General features: G+C 48.0%; 1 protein-coding gene across 2 annotated transcripts in view; it reads left to right on the top strand.

Moving 5' to 3' along the window:
- The window catches only part of ZFYVE26 (zinc finger FYVE-type containing 26), a 499,004-nt gene that overhangs the window by 22,490 nt on the left and 454,942 nt on the right, over positions 1-21,572 (top strand). For both annotated transcript variants that reach the window (XM_040332529.1, XM_040332530.1), the window contains exon 3: positions 17,460-17,549. In XM_040332529.1, the coding sequence (XP_040188463.1) occupies positions 17,460-17,549 (90 nt within the window). The remainder of the gene's footprint in view (positions 1-17,459; positions 17,550-21,572) is intronic.

Raw genomic sequence — 21,572 nt, 5'->3', positions numbered from 1 at the left:
TATTAAATGGACAAGATCCCTAGACAAACTGGTGCAGATAAATCGATTCCAGTTTGATTGCTGGTAATGTTGTGGTGCTACACTTCTTCCATATATTTGGCCAGCAAATCTAGAGAAAGAGTGGGCTAGATCAATGGTCATCAACTCTGTCCTCAGGGCCCACTAACATGCCAGGTTTGCAAGATAACTGAAATAAATCACATGATATAATTTGCTGCTCAGTGATTGCAGTATTCTAGTCTGCATCTCCTCAGGGTAATACATAAAATCTTGCCTGTTGGTCGGCCCTGAGGACAGGGTTGATGACCACTGGGCTAGATTCTAATGAAATATCTATTCATGATTTATCATCAAATGCTCACATTGGTTCCCCCTTTATTCCCTCATGCTGCCAACAGATGTATACACTTATAGGGATGTATACACTTATAGGGAGCAATTCTCCAATAAGCTTTCCTGGGGCAAACCACTTTCTATAATGGTAGCTCCTATAAATCCTGTGGTCCAGAGTGAGTTTTGTTTTTAGAATGTTTCAATATAATTCTCTTCTGTAACCTAGAACTGTCTCCCTCTCCGTGTAAAGTTTATCATTAAAAAAAGCTAAGTTATTTCAGTAATTTATTCAAAAAGTGAAACTCTGTATATTATATAGATTCATTACACGCAGTGTGAAAGATTGGTCTCTCACTCTGGTTCAACAGGTAACACAATCATGGGGAAGACTGCTGACTTGACAGTTATCCAGAAGACTATCACTGACACATTTTCATTACTAAAGAAGCTGGATGTTCAGAGTGCTCTATGCAAGCATATTAATGGAAAGTTGGGTAGAAGGAAAAGGTGCACAAGCAACAGGGATAACCGCAGCCTTGAGAGAATTGTGAAGCAAAGGCCAGTCAAGAACTTTGGGGGAGATTCACAAGTAGCCGACTATAGCTGGTGTAAGTGCTTCAAAAACCTACCGCACACAGACGTATCCAGGACATAGGCCACAACTATTGCATTCCTTGTGTCAAGCCACTCGTGAACCAGAGACGACGTCAAAAACTTCTTGCCTGGGCTAAGGAGAAATATTGCTCAATGGTTCAAAGTCTTCTTTTCGGAATAAAGTAAATTTTGCATTTAATTTGAAAATCAAGGTCCCAGAGTCTGGAGTAAGAGTGGAGAGGCACAGAATCCAAGTTGCATGAGGTCCAGTTTGAGAAGCAATGTCATCTGCTGGTGTTGGTCCACTGTTTTATTAAGTCCAAAGTCGGCACAGCCCCCTACCAGAAAATTCTAGAGCACTTGATGCTTCCCTCTGCTGACCAGCTTTTTGGAGATGCTAAATTTAATTTTCCACCAGGATTTTGCACCTGCCCACACTGCCAAAAGTACCAATACCTGGTTTAATGATCATGTTATTGTTATGTTCGATTGGCCAGCAAACTTGTCTGACCTAAATTCCTATAGAGAATCTGTGGGATATTGTCAAGAGGAAAATGAGACGCCATACCAACAATGCAGATAAGCTGAAGGCTGCTATCAAAGCAACCTGGGCTTCCATGGCACCTCGGCAGTGCCACATGCTGATCGCCTCCCATGCCACGCTGCATTGTTGCAGTAATTCATGCAAAAGCAGCCCTGACCCATTATTTTTTTTAAATCAAAAAGCTTTTATTGAGCAAAATAATAACGTACAGGGCGCTCACATAGCGCATGTTTATAATACACAGCGGGTGATCATTAACAGAGTGTAGGCATATATATCAGAACAATATGCGACAAAGGGTACAAAAACATCTATATCTATTCATCTCGTAGTGTGTACAAAGTGCAGTAGGGTCAGTTGTCCAGCCACCCACAGCCCTCCCGCCCCCCCATGCCCCTTCGTGGGCTCAGTGACACTTTGGGCACCTCTATCCCTCCCGGGAGCAGGTTGCGGACGAATTTAGCCATTTTCCCCAGATTTTGTCATATTTGGCCGCACAGCCCCTATGTGAGTATACTAATTTTTTAGAAGGTAGAACACTGTTGACCTCTGCCAGCCAGTGGGACAGCTCTGGGGGTTCTGGACGCATCCAGACCCGCGCTATAACTTTGCGAGCTATGAAAAGTGTCTCATGGAGGAATACTTTAAGGAATTTACTGATTTCAGTGTCAGGTAGAATGCCTAAGAGGCACAGCTTGGGCTGTAGAGTAATGGGGGATCCCATTTTGTCATGAAGAAATTTTACAACCTGCTCCCAGAAGGTCTGGATCTTAGCACACTGCCACAGTAAATGGAAAAAAGTGCCCGTTTCGCGATTGCACATTGGGCACATAGCGGAGGAGTCCCTTCTGTACTTGGAAATTCTAAGAGGTGTGAGGTAGGCCCTGTTTATGATGAAGGTTTGCGTGAGGCGATCTGACAGTTTTGGGGATACCAGCTTACATGCGTCTAGGGCGTCGCTCCACTCATCATCCTCTAACGGGCCCATTTCCCCCTCCCACCTGGACTTCAGGGCATAAGCTGACACTGTCGCCCCCGGAAGCGTGATCATGGTGTGGAACTGGGTGATCAGTTTTTTGGGGTCTGGGTACCTGACTGCTGCCATGAGGGGGTTGTCAGCAAGGGCCAGATCATCCTGGGGGAATTGTGCCCGGAAGGCGTGCCGTAGCTGGGCATAGCGGAGGAACATATGGTCTGGCAGATCATACTCAGATTGTAGCGTAGTAAAGGGTTTCAGTTTTCCGCTCCTGGTGACGTGGGACAGGTAGTAGATTCCCCTGGCGCTCCATACCTCAGTGTCTTGTATGTGCTCGAACTCCGGTAGGGCAGAATTGCGCCACATGGAGGTGTAGCCATGCAAGGGTGCTATGTTCAGTCTACCCGACACTATGCTCCACACCCTCCTGTAGTGATACAGCAGGGAGTGGCGTCCCTCCCCTATCCTTGCCCCCCCCGCTATAGCCACCAGGGGGTCGCCTATTGGTTGGATCCATGCAGGGCAGAGGAGGCGCAGGAACCTGGTCCTGTCCACCTTGTCTATGTGGAACAGTTGTGACAGTTGGGCAGCTAAATAGTACGCATTGAAATCGGGTAGTGCCAGTCCGGCCATGTCGGTCGGGTTTTTCAGTCTATGCCAGGGAAGTTTGTGTCTCGCGGAGCCCCATACAAACGGCTTCAAGATAGTTTCCATGAGCCTAAAACACCTGAGCACAAGATACACCGGCGAGTGCCACACCATGTAGAGAATCTTGGGTAACAGGACCATCTTTATTAGATTTATGCGGCCCGTGACTCCCAGTGGGAGTCTGGTCCAGGCCTGTGTTCTAGACTTTAGCATGTCGTACAGTGGTGTGACATTCAGTGAGGTGTAGTCTGCTGGGTCCCTGGTGGTCCGAATCCCCAGATACTTAATGTCAGCCACTCTCTGTAGTGGAAGTAGAGCCCCTTCCATGGTCACCGGGTAGCTATCCAATGGGAGTATTTGGGATTTGTCCCAGTTGATCCTGAGTCCCGAGAAAGCGCCGAAGCGCTCAATCAGGGTCAAAGCCAGTGAGAGGGAGTCCGTGGAATCGTCCAGGTATAGAAGTGTGTCATCTGCATATGTACAGTTGTATTCAAAATTATTCAACCCCCACTGAAATTGATTGTTTTGGCCAGTTTGACATTGATTTTGATCATTCAGTCATCCTGCTTACAATTAAATCAAAGAGGCACGTGTAGGTCAGACAAATATAACATAACATTTATAATGAAATAACCACAAATGTCTTTTCTGTGCTTACATCATTATCAGTTTTATTCAACCCCCAAGTGACATTCAATCTTAGTACTTAGTACAACATCCTTTTACAGTTATAACAGCTTTTAAATGTGAAGCATAGCTTGACACAAGTGTCTTGCAGCGATCTACGGGTATCTTCGCCCATTCGTCATGGGCAAAAGCCTCCAGTTCAGTCACATTCTTAGGCTTGCGCACTGCAACTGCTTTCTTTAAGTCCCACCAGAGGTTCTCAATCGGATTTAAGTCTGGTGACTGCGATGGCCACTCCAAAATGTTCCAGCCTTTAATCTGCAACCATGCTCTAGTGGACTTGGAGGTATGCTTGGGATCATTGTCCTGTTGAAAGGTCCAACGTCTCCCAAGCCTCAGGTTTGTGACGGACTGCATCACATTGTCATCCAATATCTCCCGGTACTGAAGAGAATTCATGGTACCTTGCACACGCTGAAGCTTCCCTGTACCTGCAGAAGCAAAACAGCCCCAAAGCATGATTGACCCCCCGCCATGCTTCACAGTAGGCAAGGTGTTCTTTTCATCATAGACCTTGTTCTTCCTCCTCCAAACATAGCGTTGATCCATGGGCCCAAACAGTTGTAATTTTGTTTCATCAGTCCACAGAACACAATCCCAAAACTTCTGTGGTTTGTCCACATGACTTTTGGCACACTGCAGTCGAATCTTCTTATTCTTTGGAGACAGCAAGGGGGTGCGCCTGGGAGTTCTGGCATGGTGGCCTTCATTACGCAGTGTGCGCCGTATTGTCTGAGCAGAAACTTCAGTACCCACATCTGACAAATCTTTTCTCAGTTCCTCAGCAGTCACACGGGGACTTTTCTCCACTCTACGCTTCAGGCAGCGCACAGCAGTCAAAGTCAGCATCTTCTTTCTGCCACGACCATGTAGCGTTTCAACAGTGCCCTTTGCCTTGAATTTGCGAATGATGCTTCCTATGGTGTCTCTTGGTATGTTTAACATCTTTGCAATCTTCTTATAGCCATTGCCCTTCCTGTGAAGAGTAATCACCTCTTCTCTTGTCTTCCTGGACCATTCTTTTGACTTCACCATGTTTGTAACCACACCAGTAAATGTCTAGAAAGAGCTGAGTATCACAGTCATTTTAAAGCTGCCTAATTGGTGCTTATTAGGCTTTATTGCTGCTCCCTGACATCCACAGGTGTTTTCAATACCTGATTGAAAACACTTCAATGAACCTCTGTTCTTCAGAGTGGTAGTCTTTAAGGGGTTGAATAATTGTGTAAATGAAGAATTCACAAAAGAAACATTTACTACTGTATTACAAAACCGATTGATGTCATTTTAGTTGCATATGGTTCTTTAAGAAGTCCTTGTAGGATTTCATTCTGAATACAATTACAAATGTACACTAAATTCCCTAAAACCCTTTACAGCATTGGGGGGTTGAATAATTTTGAACACAACTGTACTTATTCTCTCCTCTAAGTCCCCTCTCCGCAGACCCGTTATACCTGGGTGCGATCGTATGGCGATTGCCAACGGTTCCGCCGCCAGGGCATATAGCAGCGGCGACAAGGGGCAACCCTGTCTTGTGCCACGCCGCAGTGGGAAACAGTCCGAGAGCCACCCGTTGGCCAGTACTCTGGCCCCTGGGGCCTGGTAAAGGAGCTTCACCCAATGAATGAATTTAGGGCCTAATCCGAACTTGGCAAGACACGTCCATAAGTATCGCCATTCCACTGAATCAAACGCCTTGGCGGTGTCCAGGGCGACGACTATTCGAGCCCCTGGGTTGTCATGTTTGGCCTGGAGGTTGATGAACAGCCTCCTGAGGTTAAATGAGGTGTTCCGGCCGGGCATGAAGCCCGCCTGGTCAGCGTGTACTAGGGAGAGGATCACGGCGTTGAGTCGGGCTGAGAGCACTTTGGCCAAGATTTTAATGTCCACTTGTAAGAGGGAGATGGGGCGGTATGACTCTGGTTGATGGGGGTCCTTGCCTGGCTTAGGGATCAAGACTATGGTGGCTTCCCTCATTGAAGGCGGGAGTTCTGAGCTATCAAAGATAGACTTGTAGAGGGCGAGGAGTCTAGGAACCAGTGTTTCTGCATAAGTGGTGTAGAACTCGGTTGGCAAGCCATCCGACCCCGGGGCTTTAGACTTTGGGAGGCCAGCGAGTGCAGTGGATATCTCCTCTGCCGTCAGTGGTTCCTCAAGCGCTTGGGCCTGCTGTGTAGTAAGTCGTGGGATCTGTAAGTCGGCAAGAAAGTTCTCAGACAGGGAGTCAGAGTCTGGGGCCACCGTGTCGTATAGGGAAGAGAAGAAGTCGTGAAACATATTAGCCACCTGTTCCGGGTCGGCTATCAGGTCTCCATCTGGGGAGCGCAGGGAGATCACCACCGGAGGTCTCTCTTCGCAGTGTACCAGGTAGGCGAGTAGCTTCCCTGCTCTCTCCCCATGCTCATAATTCCTCTGCTTGAGAAAGAAAAGCTTGCGCTTCGATTTCTCGTAGTGCAGTTGGTCGGCCGCCCTAGTGCAGAGCTGGAGTTCCGCAGCTAGGTCTGTATTCGGGTTAGCAGAGTATTCCCTCTCTTTCACCGCGACGAGTTCCATGGCCCTATCAAGTGCCTCTGCAGAAGTGGCCTTAAGGGAATTAATACGGGCCGAGAGTGTCATGCGGGCATGTAGTTTAAAGGCCTCCCAGACTGCCCGGGGGGACGCAGATCCAGAGTTATCAGCAAAGTAATGCTCCCACTCCGTGGCCAGATCCGCGTCCTCCGGGAGCAGGGTCAGCCAGAACGGGTTTAACCGCCATGAGGGCGGTGGGCGGGTCCGGGGCAGCGACAGTTTTGTCCAGCATGGGCAGTGGTCAGAGAGGGACCGGGGAGAAAAGCCTGTCTCTCTAACCCTAGGGAGAAGTGTTTTAGACACTAGGATCAAGTCTATGCGGGACATTGAGTGGTGTGAGGCCGAGAAGCATGTGTACGCCCGCTCTGCGGGATGCCCATGTCTCCACACATCAACTAAATTAAAGTCCGCGAGAAGTCTCGCGAATCTCGTGGAGCGCGGCCTAACGGGTTCAGCCTGGTCTTTGACCAACCTATCCAGGAAGGGATCTAGTACTGTGTTAAAGTCACCCAGCCAGATTGCCGGCGTATCAGGGTGCAGGGCCATAAAGTCGAATCCGGTAACCACTATGGTGGACTGAAACGGGGGTGGGACATAAAACGCCATAAGGAGGACCGGATCCCCATGTAGTTTAGCTTTCAAGAAGACATACCTGCCCTGTGGGTCTATTACTGAATCCTGGAGTTCAAAGTGTGCCGTTTTGGCAATTAATATAGAGACCCCTCTGGAGTGGGAGGTGTATACAGAGTGAAAGCCCCAGCCCACCCACGGCCGTTTGAGCGTCCGCTGGGCCAGGCCTTCCGCGTGTGTCTCCACAAGGACCACAACGTCCGCCCTTAGTTTTTTGAGTAGCGCAAATACTGCAGATCGCTTAATCGGGTCCCTTAGCCCACGGACATTCCAGGTTAACAGCTTCAGCGTGGCCATGGGATATACCAGGGGAGGCAGAGAACTCCAGGATTCAGACCATTTTTAAGTACATACCACATTTCCCCCTGACCACTAGCTTGTACACTCCCATACGTCATCAATAACTCGATAAGACATCCTCCATATGCATTTTGCTCAAACAGAACACGTAGAAAAATAAAAACATCAGTAACCCAGTACCTTAACATCCCTCCCTCCCCCCACCCTGCCCTGCACTTTCCCCAACTGGTGCGGGCTTGAACCCTCAACTGCCAACGTGGCAAAAGCAGCACCCAATGCATCATATAGATGAACATTCTAACTAACCAGGATATCCACTGGGAGACTACCAGCACAGTCCCGGATAGTATCCGGCCAGGCCACCCAGGGTGGGACCGTGCATCAGCAGTTCCCCAGGATTGATGGTGGGTTGCTGCAAGTGGGGCGGAATACCGCTGCGTGCTCGGGCACGGTACAGGACCTGGCTCGCTTCCCGTTGCGTGCCCTAGGCAGTGTGCCTCCCTCCGCCGGAGGAGGGAGAATGGAAAAATACAGTGAAAAAGTGAAATCATTTAGCGTGAAGACTTTCCTGTGAGTCAGGCAGCAGTCTCTATAGACCAGTATTCAAGGGTGCAAAACAAGTATTCAGATAGGCATCCCCCTTTTTTCGGCCTGGCAGGGGAAGCCCGGGTGTCCCGAGGGCTCCGGGTGTCAGTGAGCAATGTCAGGATGCAGTTCGAGCCCCTCTGTATCCCACAGGAGTGGGGGGGAGGGCATCAGGCCGAAGGCAGCCAGGGGGGCAGGAGGTGTTGTGGCCAGGCACCCCACAGGGGGACAACAGGGGAAAGGGTGAGGGGGAGATCCCCCATACACGAGGGTGGCTGGGGGTAGCAGGATCCCTGCGGGGGTGACCATGAAAATGTTTCTGGGCCATGGCGCCACTGTAAGTAATGCAGCAGGGGGCTGGGGAGGCTGTGTACTTATCTGCGTCTGTCCTGCCGCTCCAACCAGGCCAGCACCTCCTCTGGATCCTCGAAGAAGTGTGCACGATCCTCTCCCTCCACGCGAAGACGGGCCGGGAACAGCATGGCGTATTTAATATGCTTGACTCGTAATCGTCGCTTGGCTTCCATGAAGGTCTTCCTCCTGCGCTGAACCTCAGCCGAGAAGTCCGGAAACGCAGCCACCATCTTGTTGTCGAGGGGGATATTACCCCTCTCCCTGCTCAGCCGGAGGATGGCGTCCCTGTCCCTATAGTTTAGGAATTTTGCAATGAGCGTGCGGGGGGGTGCCCCGGGTGGCGGCTGTCTGCCCGGCATGCGATGTGCTCGTTCCACAGCGAACATGGGGGAAAAGGCCTCTCTGCCATAGGCGTCCCTGAGCAGCTTCTCCAGAAAGTCCTGCGGGTCTCTCCCCTCCACCCCCTCCGGGAGGCCGACGAACCTTAAGTTACACCTGCGGCTTCTATTCTCGAGGTCGTCTTGTTTCTCAAGGAGCTGGTTAATCTGCAGCTGCATGGCTTCAGAGGATTGCTGGATGGGGGGGAGGGAGTCCTCCACGGCGCCAAGTCTCACCTCCGCCTCAGACACCCTCTCTCTCAGCCTCTGCATATCCTGGCGTACCAGCGAAATGTCCACTTTCTTTATCGTTACATCACGGGACACAGAGCGGCATTCATTACTATATGGGTTATATGGAGTACCTTCAGGTGTAGACACTGGCAATCTTCAAACAGGAAATGCCCCTCCCTATATAACCCCCTCCCATAGGAGGAGTACCTCAGTGGCGCCGTTTTAGCTGGGGGGGAAGGGCGGGTCAGTGGTTTAAAGGAAGGGGCGGCCCTTCCTTAGATGCCACAGCTCATTCATTTCTCTGGCTTAAGGGAGGAAGGACTGGAGTGAAGCACGGGGCGCTGAGGACACACAGTGGCCAGAAAGAATACTACAGTCTTCAGAAGATTGTGGTTTAGCCTAGGAATAGGCTGGTTTTCTTTTCCATCTCATAGTCTTTTCTTTGGCAATACTACTCAGGGGGATAGAATGTTTTTTCTTGCCTAGATTGAAAAAAAAAAAAAAAAAAAAAAGAAGAAAGGTTTTTCTTTGAAAAAAAAAAAAAAAAAAAAAAGGTGTCATCTAGGGTAGAGGAAACATTTTTTATTCCCCAAACAGGTGTTTGGGCATTTAACTATTATAAGTCCCAGGTACCAATAAGTAGCAGGTGTACCTCGGTATTGTACCATGGCATCAAGATCAGAGGGTACAAAAGGTGGGGATTCCCCCGCAGAATCTGAGGTCTCGGATAGAGCTATGCCGCTGCTTTCCCCACAGGGAGCCTTTGGGCCATCGGGGTCTGGGGCTAGAGCTGACGCGAGTCAACCCAACCCTAAGGTGGTCACGGAGGAGGTGTTACTCGCCTCTTTAAATGAGATGCGGAGAAGCATGGGAGAAATGATAGCCGCAGCCATGCGGGGTAGTAAGCGGAATAGATCTCCGTCACCCGTGCGCGGACCCTCGGAAGAGGAGGTCCTTTCCTCTGGGGAATTGGACCTCTTGGACAGAGACCAAGTAGGTTCAGGGATCGAAGATCCGGATACAGAGGAGTCTGGGGCAGTCTCCCTGAGGGAGAGCTGGTGGATTCAGGGCTTGACGGACTTGGTCCATAAGGCATTCAACCTGCCTGTACCAGATCTCCAGGTATCGACGGTTTCAGCTTTGGGCTCACTGAGGGCGCCTCAAAGCAGTGCTGTGTTTCCGATCCATCCTCTATTGTGAACTCCTTCACTTCTGCAGGGGCAGTAGTACAGCCAGCCGTGGCGATTGGAGTCGCTCAAGCTTTATCGGATCAATTTAAGCAAATGCTTGAACTTATTCCTGCCGAGCAGGCAGAAGAATTTTCGGATGTCCCTAAGGCCATATGTTTTACGGTAGACGCAATCAAGGATTCTATCCAACAAGCGTCACGTTTATCATTATCCCTTATCCATATGAGAAGACTCTTATGGTTAAAAAGCTGGGAGGCTGAGCCCCCATGCAAGAAGCTCCTGGCAGGGTTTCCCTTCCATGGAGGACGGCTCTTCGGAGAGGACTTAGATAAATACATTCAGACCATTTCAAGCGGCAAGAGTACTCTCTTGCCAACTAAGAAGAGGGTTCAGGGACCTGCGTTTAAACGACAGTCCTCCCCTGGGCAGGGGCCCTCTAATGCCAAGCAGTATCGACGGCCTCCTGCAAGAACAAACTTCGGCTTCAACAGCAGATCACAAGGACAGGCTGTTAGGGGCAAGAGGCAGTGGTTTCGCAAGCCAGCAAAACCAGCCCCCAAGTCTACCTCATGAAGGGGCGCCCCCACCCACGAAGGTGGGGGGAAGGCTGCGACTCTTTTCGGAGATTTGGGAAGCCAGCATTCCCGACGAGTGGGTACGGTCTTCCGTGGCCACAGGCTACAAGCTAGAATTCCTAAGGTTTCCTCCTCCTCATTTCCAGGAGTCGAGGATTCCAAACGATCTGGAGAAAGGAGCCGCATTAAGGTCGGCTCTAGATCATCTACTTTCCCAGGAAGTAATAGTAGAGGTACCAGTCCTGGAACAGGGGCTGGGTTTCTACTCCAACCTATTCATCATCCTAAAGCCCAATGGAGATGTCAGGCCAATTTTGGACCTAAAGATGGTAAATGCATACTTAAAAGTCCGCTCATTTCGGATGGAATCCGTGCGGTCAGCAGCTGCCACACTCCAAAAAGACGACTTCATGGCGTCCATAGACATAAAGGATGCCTACCTTCATGTTCCAATTTATCAGCCACATCAAAGATATCTACGCTTTATGGTGGCTTCGCGTCATTTCCAATTCGTGGCGCTTCCCTTCGGGTTGGCTACGGCCCCCCGGGTGTTCACGAAGGTTCTAGCTCCAATCCTAGCCAAGCTAAGGATCCAAGGGGTCACGATCCTAGCATACCTGGACGACCTCCTAGTCATAGACCACTCGTCTCCCGGCTTGGAACGAGCAGTGGCCCTCACGGTCCAATACCTCGAGAGGTTCGGCTGGGTCCTAAATCGAGAAAAGTCAGCATTCCAGCCCACAAGGCAGTTGGAATATCTCGGCATGAGATTAGACACGGAACAACAAGGGGTGTTCCTACCTCTGAGGAAGGTCAAAGCCATCAAGGAATTAATCCTACTGGTTCTAAGCAAGAAAGAACCGACTATTCGCCTATGTATGAGATTACTAGGCAAGATGGTGGCTACTTTCGAGGCGGTGCCATACGCCCAGAGCCACACTCGCATCCTGCAGGCAGCCATCCTGTCAGCATGGAGCAGACGGCCACAGGCCTTGGATATCCCGTTGCCTCTCTCATCAAGAGTCCGGCAAAGTCTGTGTTGGTGGTTAGACCCTCAGAATCTACTGAAGGGAAAATCTTTCAGCCCAGTGGCTTGGAAGATAGTGACCACAGACGCCAGCCTGACGGGCTGGGGAGCGATTGTGGATGGTTCCACTCGCCAAGGTATTTGGGCAAAGCCAGAGAAGCTTTTACCCATCAACATCTTGGAGCTCAGAGCTGTTCGACTAGCCCTCAGGGCTTGGACGTCGAAATTGCAGGGGCTCCCGGTGAGAATTCAATCAGACAATGCCACGGCAGTGGCATACATAAATCACCAAGGGGGGACCAGGAGTCAGGCCGCTCAGAGAGAAGTGAGCTTGATTCTCCTATGGGCAGAGGCTCATGTGCCCTGCATATCGGCAATATTCATTCCCGGAGTGGACAACTTTCAGGCGGACTTCTTAAGCCGCCAGACTCTATGGCCGGGGGAATGGTCTCTGCATCCACAAGTCTTTCAAGCACTCTGCCAAAGATGGGGAGTGCCGGACGTGGATATCATGGCATCGAGACTCAACAAGAAGCTAGACAGGTTCATGTCCCGCTCAAGGGATCCGATGGCCTGCGGAACCGATGCTCTGGTTTGCCCTTGGCATCAGTTCAAGCTTCTTTATGCGTTTCCCCCCGCTCCAGTTACTACCCCGCCTGCTGCGCAGGATCCGGGTGGAGCACATACCAGTTATCCTGGTAGCTCCAGCATGGCCCAGAAGGGCTTGGTACTCACTAATCCTAAGGATGGTAGTGGGAAACCCTTGGACTCTGCCTCTAAGGCCAGACCTGCTATCGCAAGGTCCGATCCTCCACCCTGCCTTACGGCATCTAAATTTGACGGCCTGGAAGCTGAATCCTTGATTCTCAGGGGTAGAGGTCTGTCTCAGAAAGTAATCTCTACCCTAATCAGAGCCAGGAAACCGGTCTCTAGGGTGATTTATCACAGGGTCTGGAAGGCCTATATAGGCTGGTGCGAGTCCAAGCTATGGCTTCCTCGCAAGTTCACCATAGATAGAGTTTTAAGTTTTCTCCAGCTAGGAGTGGATAAAGGATTGGCATTAAGCACAATCAAAGGACAGATTTCTGCCCTGTCAGTGTGGTTTCAGCGGCCGCTGGCCACCCACTCGCTGGTTAAGACCTTCCTTCAAGGGGTCTTACGTATTAAACCTCCAGTTAAATCCCCGCTTTGTCCGTGGGATTTAAATCTTGTTCTGTCGAGTTTACAGAAACAACCGTTTGAGCCGTTGGCTGAAGTTCCTTTGGTTCTACTGACAAGGAAGTTGGTGTTTTTGGTTGCCATAGTTTCCGCAAGAAGAGTTTCGGAACTGGCAGCCTTATCCTGTAAGGAACCATATCTTATATTTCATAAGGACAAGGTCGTTCTCCGCCCTCATCCTTCCTTCTTACCGAAGGTCATATCCAGTTTTCATTTGAACCAGGATTTGGTATTACCATCCTTCTTCCCTAAACCTACTTCCAGAAAGGAAGGGTTGCTGCATACCTTGGATATTGTCAGGGCCATGAAGGCCTATCTTAAAGCTACAGAGAAGATCCGGAAAACAGATGTGCTGTTTATTCTACCGGATGGGCCCAAGAAGGGGCAGGCAGCTGCAAAGTCCACCATTTCTAGGTGGATTAAGCAATTGATCACTCAGGCCTACGGCTTGAAAGGGTTGCCTCCTCCAGTATCATTAAGGGCTCATTCTACTAGAGCCATGGGCGCCTCCTGGGCAGCACACCACCAGATCTCTATGGCTCAAGTTTGCAAGGCGGCAACCTGGTCTTCTGTCCACACATTTACAAAATTCTACAAGTTGGACGTAAGAAGGAATACTGATACTGCCTTCGGGCAGGCAGTGCTGCAGGCTGCAGTTTGAGACCCTCGGATTCCGGGGGCTCCTCTTTTTTTGAGTTAAATTTAAAATTTAAGATTATTTTTCTCAAATAAGTTGGATTTATTATGATTTGAGTATATCTCTAAATTAAATCCTTTTGTCTTGGAGATGTTCTCCCTCCCCTCATTGTAAGCATTGCTTTGGGACATCCCATATAGTAATGAATGCCGCTCTGTGTCCCGTGATGTAACGATAAAGAAAAAGAGATTTTTAATACAGCTTACCTGTAAAATCTTTTTCTTGGAGTACATCACGGGACACAGAGCTCCCACCCCTCTTTTGAGGACCATTTTGGGAGGCATACTGCTTGCTACAAAACTGAGGTACTCATCCTATGGGAGGGGGTTATATAGGGAGGGGCATTTCCTGTTTGAAGATTGCCAGTGTCTACACCTGAAGGTACTCCATATAACCCATATAGTAATGAATGCCGCTCTGTGTCCCGTGATGTACTCCAAGAAAAAGATTTTACAGGTAAGCTGTATTAAAAATCTCTTTTTTACCTCCTCAATCTTTGCCGTGAGGGTGGTCTGGCAGGCCGCCACGGCTTCTTGACAGGAGGTGATAGCTACCAGCACCTTGGCGATGTCTGCGCTGACTGCGGCCTCCTCCGTCCTCGTGGCGCCGCCATCTTGCGCTGGGGGGTCTTTCTCCTGGCGGAGATATTGGTCGATTTTTGGACCCGCCGATTTGCTCGTTTTCGGTGGGGCCATGGTAACCGAGGTGCCCGGGGTCTGCTGTGGGGTTTTAGTGAGGAAAGTCTCGGGTAGGAATGCAGGATAGAGCGGAAGGATAAACGGCCGGCGGAGCTCAGCAGACTAGCGTCCTATCCCATGTCGCTCCAGGCCACGCCCCCTCAGCCCTGACCCATTATTGCGTGCATACTATACTGTACATGGACATACTTTTCAGTAAGCCAACATTTCTGTATTAAAAATCTTCTTCTCTTTTTTTTTTTTTTTTCTCTTGTCTTGTGTTCAAGACAAGAGAAGACTAGCTATTAGCCATAATCCTCAAAATTAAAAGAAAAGTGCTTGAAATGTATCACTCTATGTGTATTTAAATCTATATAATGAGTTTCACGGTTTGAATTGAATTACTGAAATTAACTTTTTTATCATATTCTAATTGTTTAAGTTGCACACGTGTGTGTGTGTGTGTGTGTGTGTGTGTGTGTGTGTGTGTGTGTGTGTGACCATTCACATAGACCAAGTTCCTTTCGAAATCCACAAGATGACACTGCATCAAAACAGCAGCAGTATCATGACAAGCATTCACCAGCACCAAAGTAGGAGCACTTTTCTAAACCGTCCCTTGACACAAGAATCCAACAGTGAAATAGTAGCTTTTTCATGAGACTGACATATTCACCAGTAGTCACTTCAACCATACTGAAACTATAAACTAGTGAGCTTTATTAAAATTGCCAAAATTCATCCATGCTGGTGTTGTGAGTAAACCTGATGGTGGCTCAAATAGTTTGAGATTGAGCAGTTTTAGTTCGTATTGTACAAGAAAGTGTATGTAGTGGCGCTAGAGGGGTGTATGAAGGCACATTATTTATATACATATACAGGCATACCCCACTTTAAATATACTCACTTTACATACACTCGCAAGTAAGGACATACCCACAAGTGTATGTAAAGTGCCTTACAAGGACTGTACAGACATTTTGCAGCCGCAATAGAAGGAGCTGATGCTCAGAGAGCATAGCCGGCCCTGTTACAGTGTGCCCCTGACACCCCCACTACAGCCTCTGAGACCTAACTACAGCTCCTAACACCCCCACTACAAACCCCCTGACCCCCCCACTACACCCTACAAGTCAAAAAAGGTATTGTTTCACTTTAAGTACATTTTCGTTTTACATACATGCTCTGGTCCCAATGTGTACTTAAAAGTGGGGTATGCCTGTATAATTTTTTATCATATAATGGAAAAGAGGGGATGGTGATATTGCTGTGACAATTTCAAGAAGGCATCAACATCCCTGAAATTTTGAATGGATGCAGAATTTTTCTTTTTTTTGGAGGGGGGGGGGGGGATTTTTTGGGTGGCAGCAAATGTTGAAGACAAAAATGTAAGTATAAAAATTTTTGTTGTGGTTTGAACAAACATAGACATTAAATACAGCTTGTCTTTGTAATGCACCATCAAAGGTAATATATGTCTTGTTATATATGAAGGGTGACAGTTTGAAGGTTATCGCAACATGTTTCACCACAATGGGCTTCCTCAGGGGATCTATTAATGACAAGAAGTATGTCACTATATAAAAGACAGAACATAGTTTTAAGACAACTACATTGGCAATTTACAAAGCAAACCTAGTATGACATAAAGATTTAAATTTAGATATCATCCGCAAGGCTCAATCTTATTACTAATCACCCGATTTAGGTTTCCCATTGCCTCCAGCCGGGAGCCAAAGATGGGATGGTGGACACCAGGGGGTGCACAGAGGCCAAAGAGACCAAGCTAGAATACATATATAACGTAATATAAGGGGGAGCATTGCAGAACATGGGATGGCATCTCAATAGATATGTGCAGCATACTCGCAACATAAGCTGTTGAACTACACATAAACCAAGGGTTTATACAGAGAGCACCAAACAATTTAAGATCAGACCGTTTATAAATTGTTTTACCACAAGGGTGATCTATATGCTCACTTGTCCATGTGGAAAGGCCTATATTGGTAAAACCAAGAGTTCTTACAAAAACCCGGATTGGTGAGCATATTTAATATAAAGAGGATAAACGTCCCCTGGCCTCACATTTCAAACACTTTTGTATAATGGGAATCCAAGTAGTTTGAAAGTTAAAGGTATTTAAGTCTTGTACCTCCCGCTATGCAAGGGGGATTTTGACACCATATTACAGAAGGAGAAGATGTGGATCTTTTTGTTGCATTCTATGGCGCCAAAAGGATTAAACACTGAGTTTTAATTTTATCTGTGTTTTTCGAAGTGTAAAATCTGTCGGTGATCACCACTGGCATGGGCTTTGTGTGATGGGTCCATCCCTATTGCTATTTTTGTTATCTTGTTTTGAACCTCTTGATATTTATGCTGTCTTTGTTATTTTCTGTCATTTCTGAGATTTTATATATATATATATATATATATATATATATATATATATATATATATATATATATATATATATATATATATATAATATTTTCTCTTCTTTATGCCCCGTTTTTGCTTTTCTTGGGTCTGCTCTGTTTGTTTCCTTGAGTGACACTTAACTTTTATTAAAGCTTCTTAGTCTAATTATACTGGTAAAAGTCTTAGGCCCCGTACACACGATAGAATCCATCCGCTGAAAAATCCCAGTAAATGGGTTTCAGCGGATAGATCCTAAGGTGTGTACACTCCAGCGGATCTGTTTCCGCGGATATTTCTCCCCTGGGATGGATTCCAGCAGATCGAATATTTGCTGACATGCCAAACAAATCCATCTGCTGGAATCCATCCCAACGGATGGATCCGCTGGTCTGTATAGACTCACCGGATCCATCCGTCCGAAGGGATCCCCCGCATGCGTCGTAATGATTCGACGCATGCGTGGAATTCCTTTATATGACAGCGTCGCGCACATCCCTGCGTCATAATCGCGGCGACGGCGCGACACGTCATCGCCAGAGGATTTCGGTGTGGATTTCAATGCGATGGTGAGTACACTCCATCGCATTAAAATCTGCTGAAATCCTCGAGAGGATTTATCCGCGGAAACGGTCCGCTGGACCGTATCCGCGGATAAATCCTCCCGTGTGTATGGGGCCTTAGAGGAAAGCAGTCAACAAAATCAAATACTGCATATGAGAATAGTTTAAAGAAATGCTAATATTGTTTGAGGGAAAGGAGTGTGTTTTTTTTTTTTTCTAAAGGTATGTTTGTTACCTGGTTTTCCTTTTTCATTCTAGAAGCGGCTGCCATTTAATTTCCAAGATGAACCTGCATTTCTTCTGCTCTTGCAAGATCTTACAAATCAAGTTTCCCAACAAACCATGAAGGTAAGATGAATTGCGGGCCCACAAAACAAAGTGCCAGCAGACTGTTACCCCCCCCAGGTAACACCACATTTAATATCTTACATTCACAAATGTCTGCCACAAAGTGATGGCAAGACTGCCCAGTGGGAAAAGCTTGCAATGACAATTGTTATGCGGACATGAATATTTCAGAGATTTACACTATAACCCTCTTAAAAGAGATAGGAATTCTTTAACCACTTCAGCCCCAAGCCTCATTCCGAGATTTGGTGTTTACAAGTTAAAAACGTACTTTTTTTTTTTTCTAGAAAAAAAAAAAAAATCTAAAAAATATTATAGTTTTGGGGGTTCTAACACCCTAGAGAATAAAATGGCGGTTGTTGAGCGGCTATGGCCACCGGCTGTATCACTCGGCCCCACTCCCCTGGCGCACCACGTTATTGTTTTTTTTTTAACCAGAACTGATCCGCGCTATAGACAAAAGACGTCTGCAGCGCGGACCTGAAGTGCCGAGTGGGAAGCCGATGTGTGTACCTGGCGGCCGTGATGTCCGCCGGGTACACGCGATCGTCGGTTACACAGCAGGGACGTGGAGCTCTGTGTGTAAACACAGAGCTCCACGTGCTGTCAGAGGAGAGGAGACCGATCTGTGTCCCTTGTACATAGGGACACAGCATCGGTCACCTCCCCCAGTCACCCCCCTCCCCCCACACAGAACACACCCAGGGAATACATTTAACCCCTTCCTCACCCTCTAGTGTTAACCCCTTCCCTGCCAGTCACATTTATACAGTAATTAGTGCATTTTTATAGCACTGATCGCTGTATAAATGTGAATGGTCCCAAAATTGTGTCAAAAGTGTCCGATATGTCCATTGCAATATCGCAGGCCTGACAAAAAATATCGCAGATCGCCGCCATTACTAGTAAAAAATTAAAAATCATAAATCTATCCCCTATTTCTCCTATCACCTTCCAGGACGGCACACCAGAGAGATGAGGGCTCCTCCCCACAGGAAACACAATCAATTGACAGTTTGTTTAAGTCCCCACCCATCCCCTTGCTCCTCAGTATTGATTGTGTTTCTCCCGAACACAGCGACATGTTTGTTTTTTTGTTAAAACCTGGAGACGATGAGATCGAAAGGTACCCCTGTTAAGGCAGGTTTTTAGGTTTGTACTGCTTGTTACAAACTGAGGCTGCATGCTGCAGTGAGGAGGGTTATGTCTGGAGGGACCGCCCCCTGGGCGGGGCTGTTCAACTCTGTTAATGTAACATGTATTTAATTATCTAACATGTTCTGCCTAGTCCTCTCCTGTAAACAGGGAACATAACCCACTTGTCAAGATTTAAGGAGCTGTGTCCGTCCATGGACTCAGAGAAAAGAATTTTCCCAAGTCGTCTTTCAGGACAGCACCTTGAGAGATAGTGACTCCACCCTCACCCACAGGAAACACCTTCTACTTCCTCCAGATGTTTAAAGGGAGGGGCCTCCCTAACACACCTCAGTTGTTGTGTTTCCTCCGGCCTGGAGGGAACATCTTCTGTGAGGGGAGTAAATATCTCAGGTGTTCCTGGGAGACGGCTTCCCTCCTACCTTTCTCCAGTTGAGACCGTCTGTCCTCCCGTACTACCCGAACGGAAGCAGTAGTTTTCAGGCTCCTCTTCCCCCTTTGTGCTCGGTGAGAGCCAGAAACACTCGGTGACCTGGAAGGACGGCGGTCGCGCGTGCATCGCCACCATTTTGGCGTGGCCAGGATGGAACAGCAGGTTGCCGGGTTAGCGCGAACGTCTTTTTCGGCGTGACCGCAGGGGGAAGAGGGAGGACAGAGGCTGGGGCCTTTTTCCGTTTCTGGTCCGGTGCAGCGGCACTATTGGAGTCCGGAAACGGTGTGTGAGCCACGGTGAAGCGCTGTTCATCTGCAATAGAGGTCGCAGAAGTTACAGCGGTGGGACAGGCACAGGCACCAGCAGGGCCAGGTAGGAGGCAGCAGTTTAAGTCTGCCTGTGTTTTTTTTTTTTTTCCTTACCTGTATCTTTTTTTGCTTTCCGGTCTCCTTTTTTCTAATCCCCCTAGTGGCAAGGGGCCTGTCGGGGCACTGGATTGGGCACATTTCTTTCCTAGTGCACCCATGTGGGGGGGGGGTCCATTTATTGGGACTGGGTCTCATTAAGGATTCCCCTGCTTTCTTTCTTCTCCCCAGGTAGATGGGCGAGAACTATAAGAAGGCTCTATGCAGCACATGCATTGCTTCTTTTGTAGAGGAGGAATCCATCCCTATGCAGGACAGCTGGTTACCTCCGTAAAGAAAGAACTCTTTGCCACGATTCAAACTTTTCATGACTCTTAGTTTCCCTTCCACAACTCGGGCCTTCACCTCTCAGGAAAGGTCACTCCCATGTTCCTTCCAGTGAGGATTCAGAGGGGTCGGGGTTTATCCCTGGGGGAGGTGTATGGTTGCTTAGAATTTTTTTTTTCCAGTAAGGTTCTAAGTTTATATGTCCGCAGGTATGCAGATCTGAGTGAGCAAAGCGCAGGACATGTCCGATCTAGTCAGTTATTTCTGACGCCAATGGGCAGACAGAGCTGGCAAAATCCAGAAAAAAAAAAAAAAAAATTCTCAAAAACCCATAAAGGGCGATTTTTTTTTTTTTTGAGGAGATCCCTCTACAGGGTGGCTCAGGTGTCCAGGTCCTCTGATCTACCTTTTTGAGGACTTGGGGGTTCTAAAAGACCCTATGGACAAACGCATGGATGATATTTTTTCCAAAAAGAGCCCATGGCAGTCGATCAGGAAATTGAAACCCGCTATGGCCACGACATGTGTAGCCAGAAACTTGGAGGGTTGAACTATCCAGTTAATGGTGGTAGATTCACCTAAACAAGGACTCCTTTTCCGCCCTATCCTCTGCAGTAGTTTATTTAGCTGATGCTTCAGCTGAAACAATTAAGAGGTTGAGAGGCCACAGCCTTGATTTAATTCGGCGAGGGCGTGGTGATTAAAGACCTGAGGCCAGGTGATGCAGCTTCTGAAAATTTAAAGCTTGCAGAATTCTCTTTTTGGGAGATCTTTTTTTGGGCTGGAACTAGGAAGCATCCTAGACAGGTCAGCTGAAAGGAAAAATCTTCCCAAAAACAGCAAGCCAAAGGGAAAGGGGGAATTCTCTCCCATCTTCCTACGCAAGCCGAGAAATCCCAAGGAGGTAGGCGGAGGCCTTCTAAGGTTCCTTCCGCAGTGATCAGCGGTAACATCCAGTCAGTACATTCTGATCACTCTTGCCCAGGGTTATGTCGTAGAGTTCTCGAGAGCATGGATAGCTCAGTCGGTAGAGCATCAGATTTTAATCGGAGGGTCCAGGGTTCAGGTCCCTGTTCGGGCACTGCCTTTCAACTACATGTGAGGTCCTTGAACTGAAGATAGGGCAGTCGTTATGCACGTCTGTCAGGAATGTTCACAGGACCAAAGAGTTGAAATGTCCTAGGGGATGGGACGCCAACTCTCCCCTCTAGGCTCTCGGAATCTGCGCCAGAAATAAAGAGGGGATTCCAACTTCAAACTCCAAGAGAGGTTTTGTTGATTACATAAAAACCCTGGCCATGCAGTCTCATTAAGAGAGCTGATTCAACAGACTGGGATGCTATTCTCACTTATTCCTGGTAGAGAAGCCTACAGGAAAGTTCAGAATGAGCTTAAACTTGAAGCCTCTAAACAAATCTGTCAGATACAGAAGGTTCAAGATGGATTCAACTTCTTTTGATGCCAGACTGTTTTATGGCATCTTGAGGGGACGCATACCTGTGCATCCCTACCTCCCCTCAGTCCAGAGGGTTGGCAGTAAAGTGTAGTGGCAGTGGATCGTCACCTTAAATTCAGGGCGTTCTCTTATTCGGACTGTCATCATCGCCTCATATTTTATTTTTTCACCAAGGTGGTGGCGGAAGCCCTAGCCCTGCTTCGTCTATAGGGTATTGCAGTTTGGCTTACCTAGATGACCTATTTTCTTCACCCCATGGAAAGATATGTTACCAAACGATCTATTCA

The sequence above is a fragment of the Rana temporaria genome, chromosome 13, assembly GCF_905171775.1.
Source record: "Rana temporaria chromosome 13, aRanTem1.1, whole genome shotgun sequence".
Classification (NCBI taxonomy): domain Eukaryota; kingdom Metazoa; phylum Chordata; class Amphibia; order Anura; family Ranidae; genus Rana; species Rana temporaria.
This window is presented reverse-complemented; position numbering and strand designations above follow the sequence as displayed.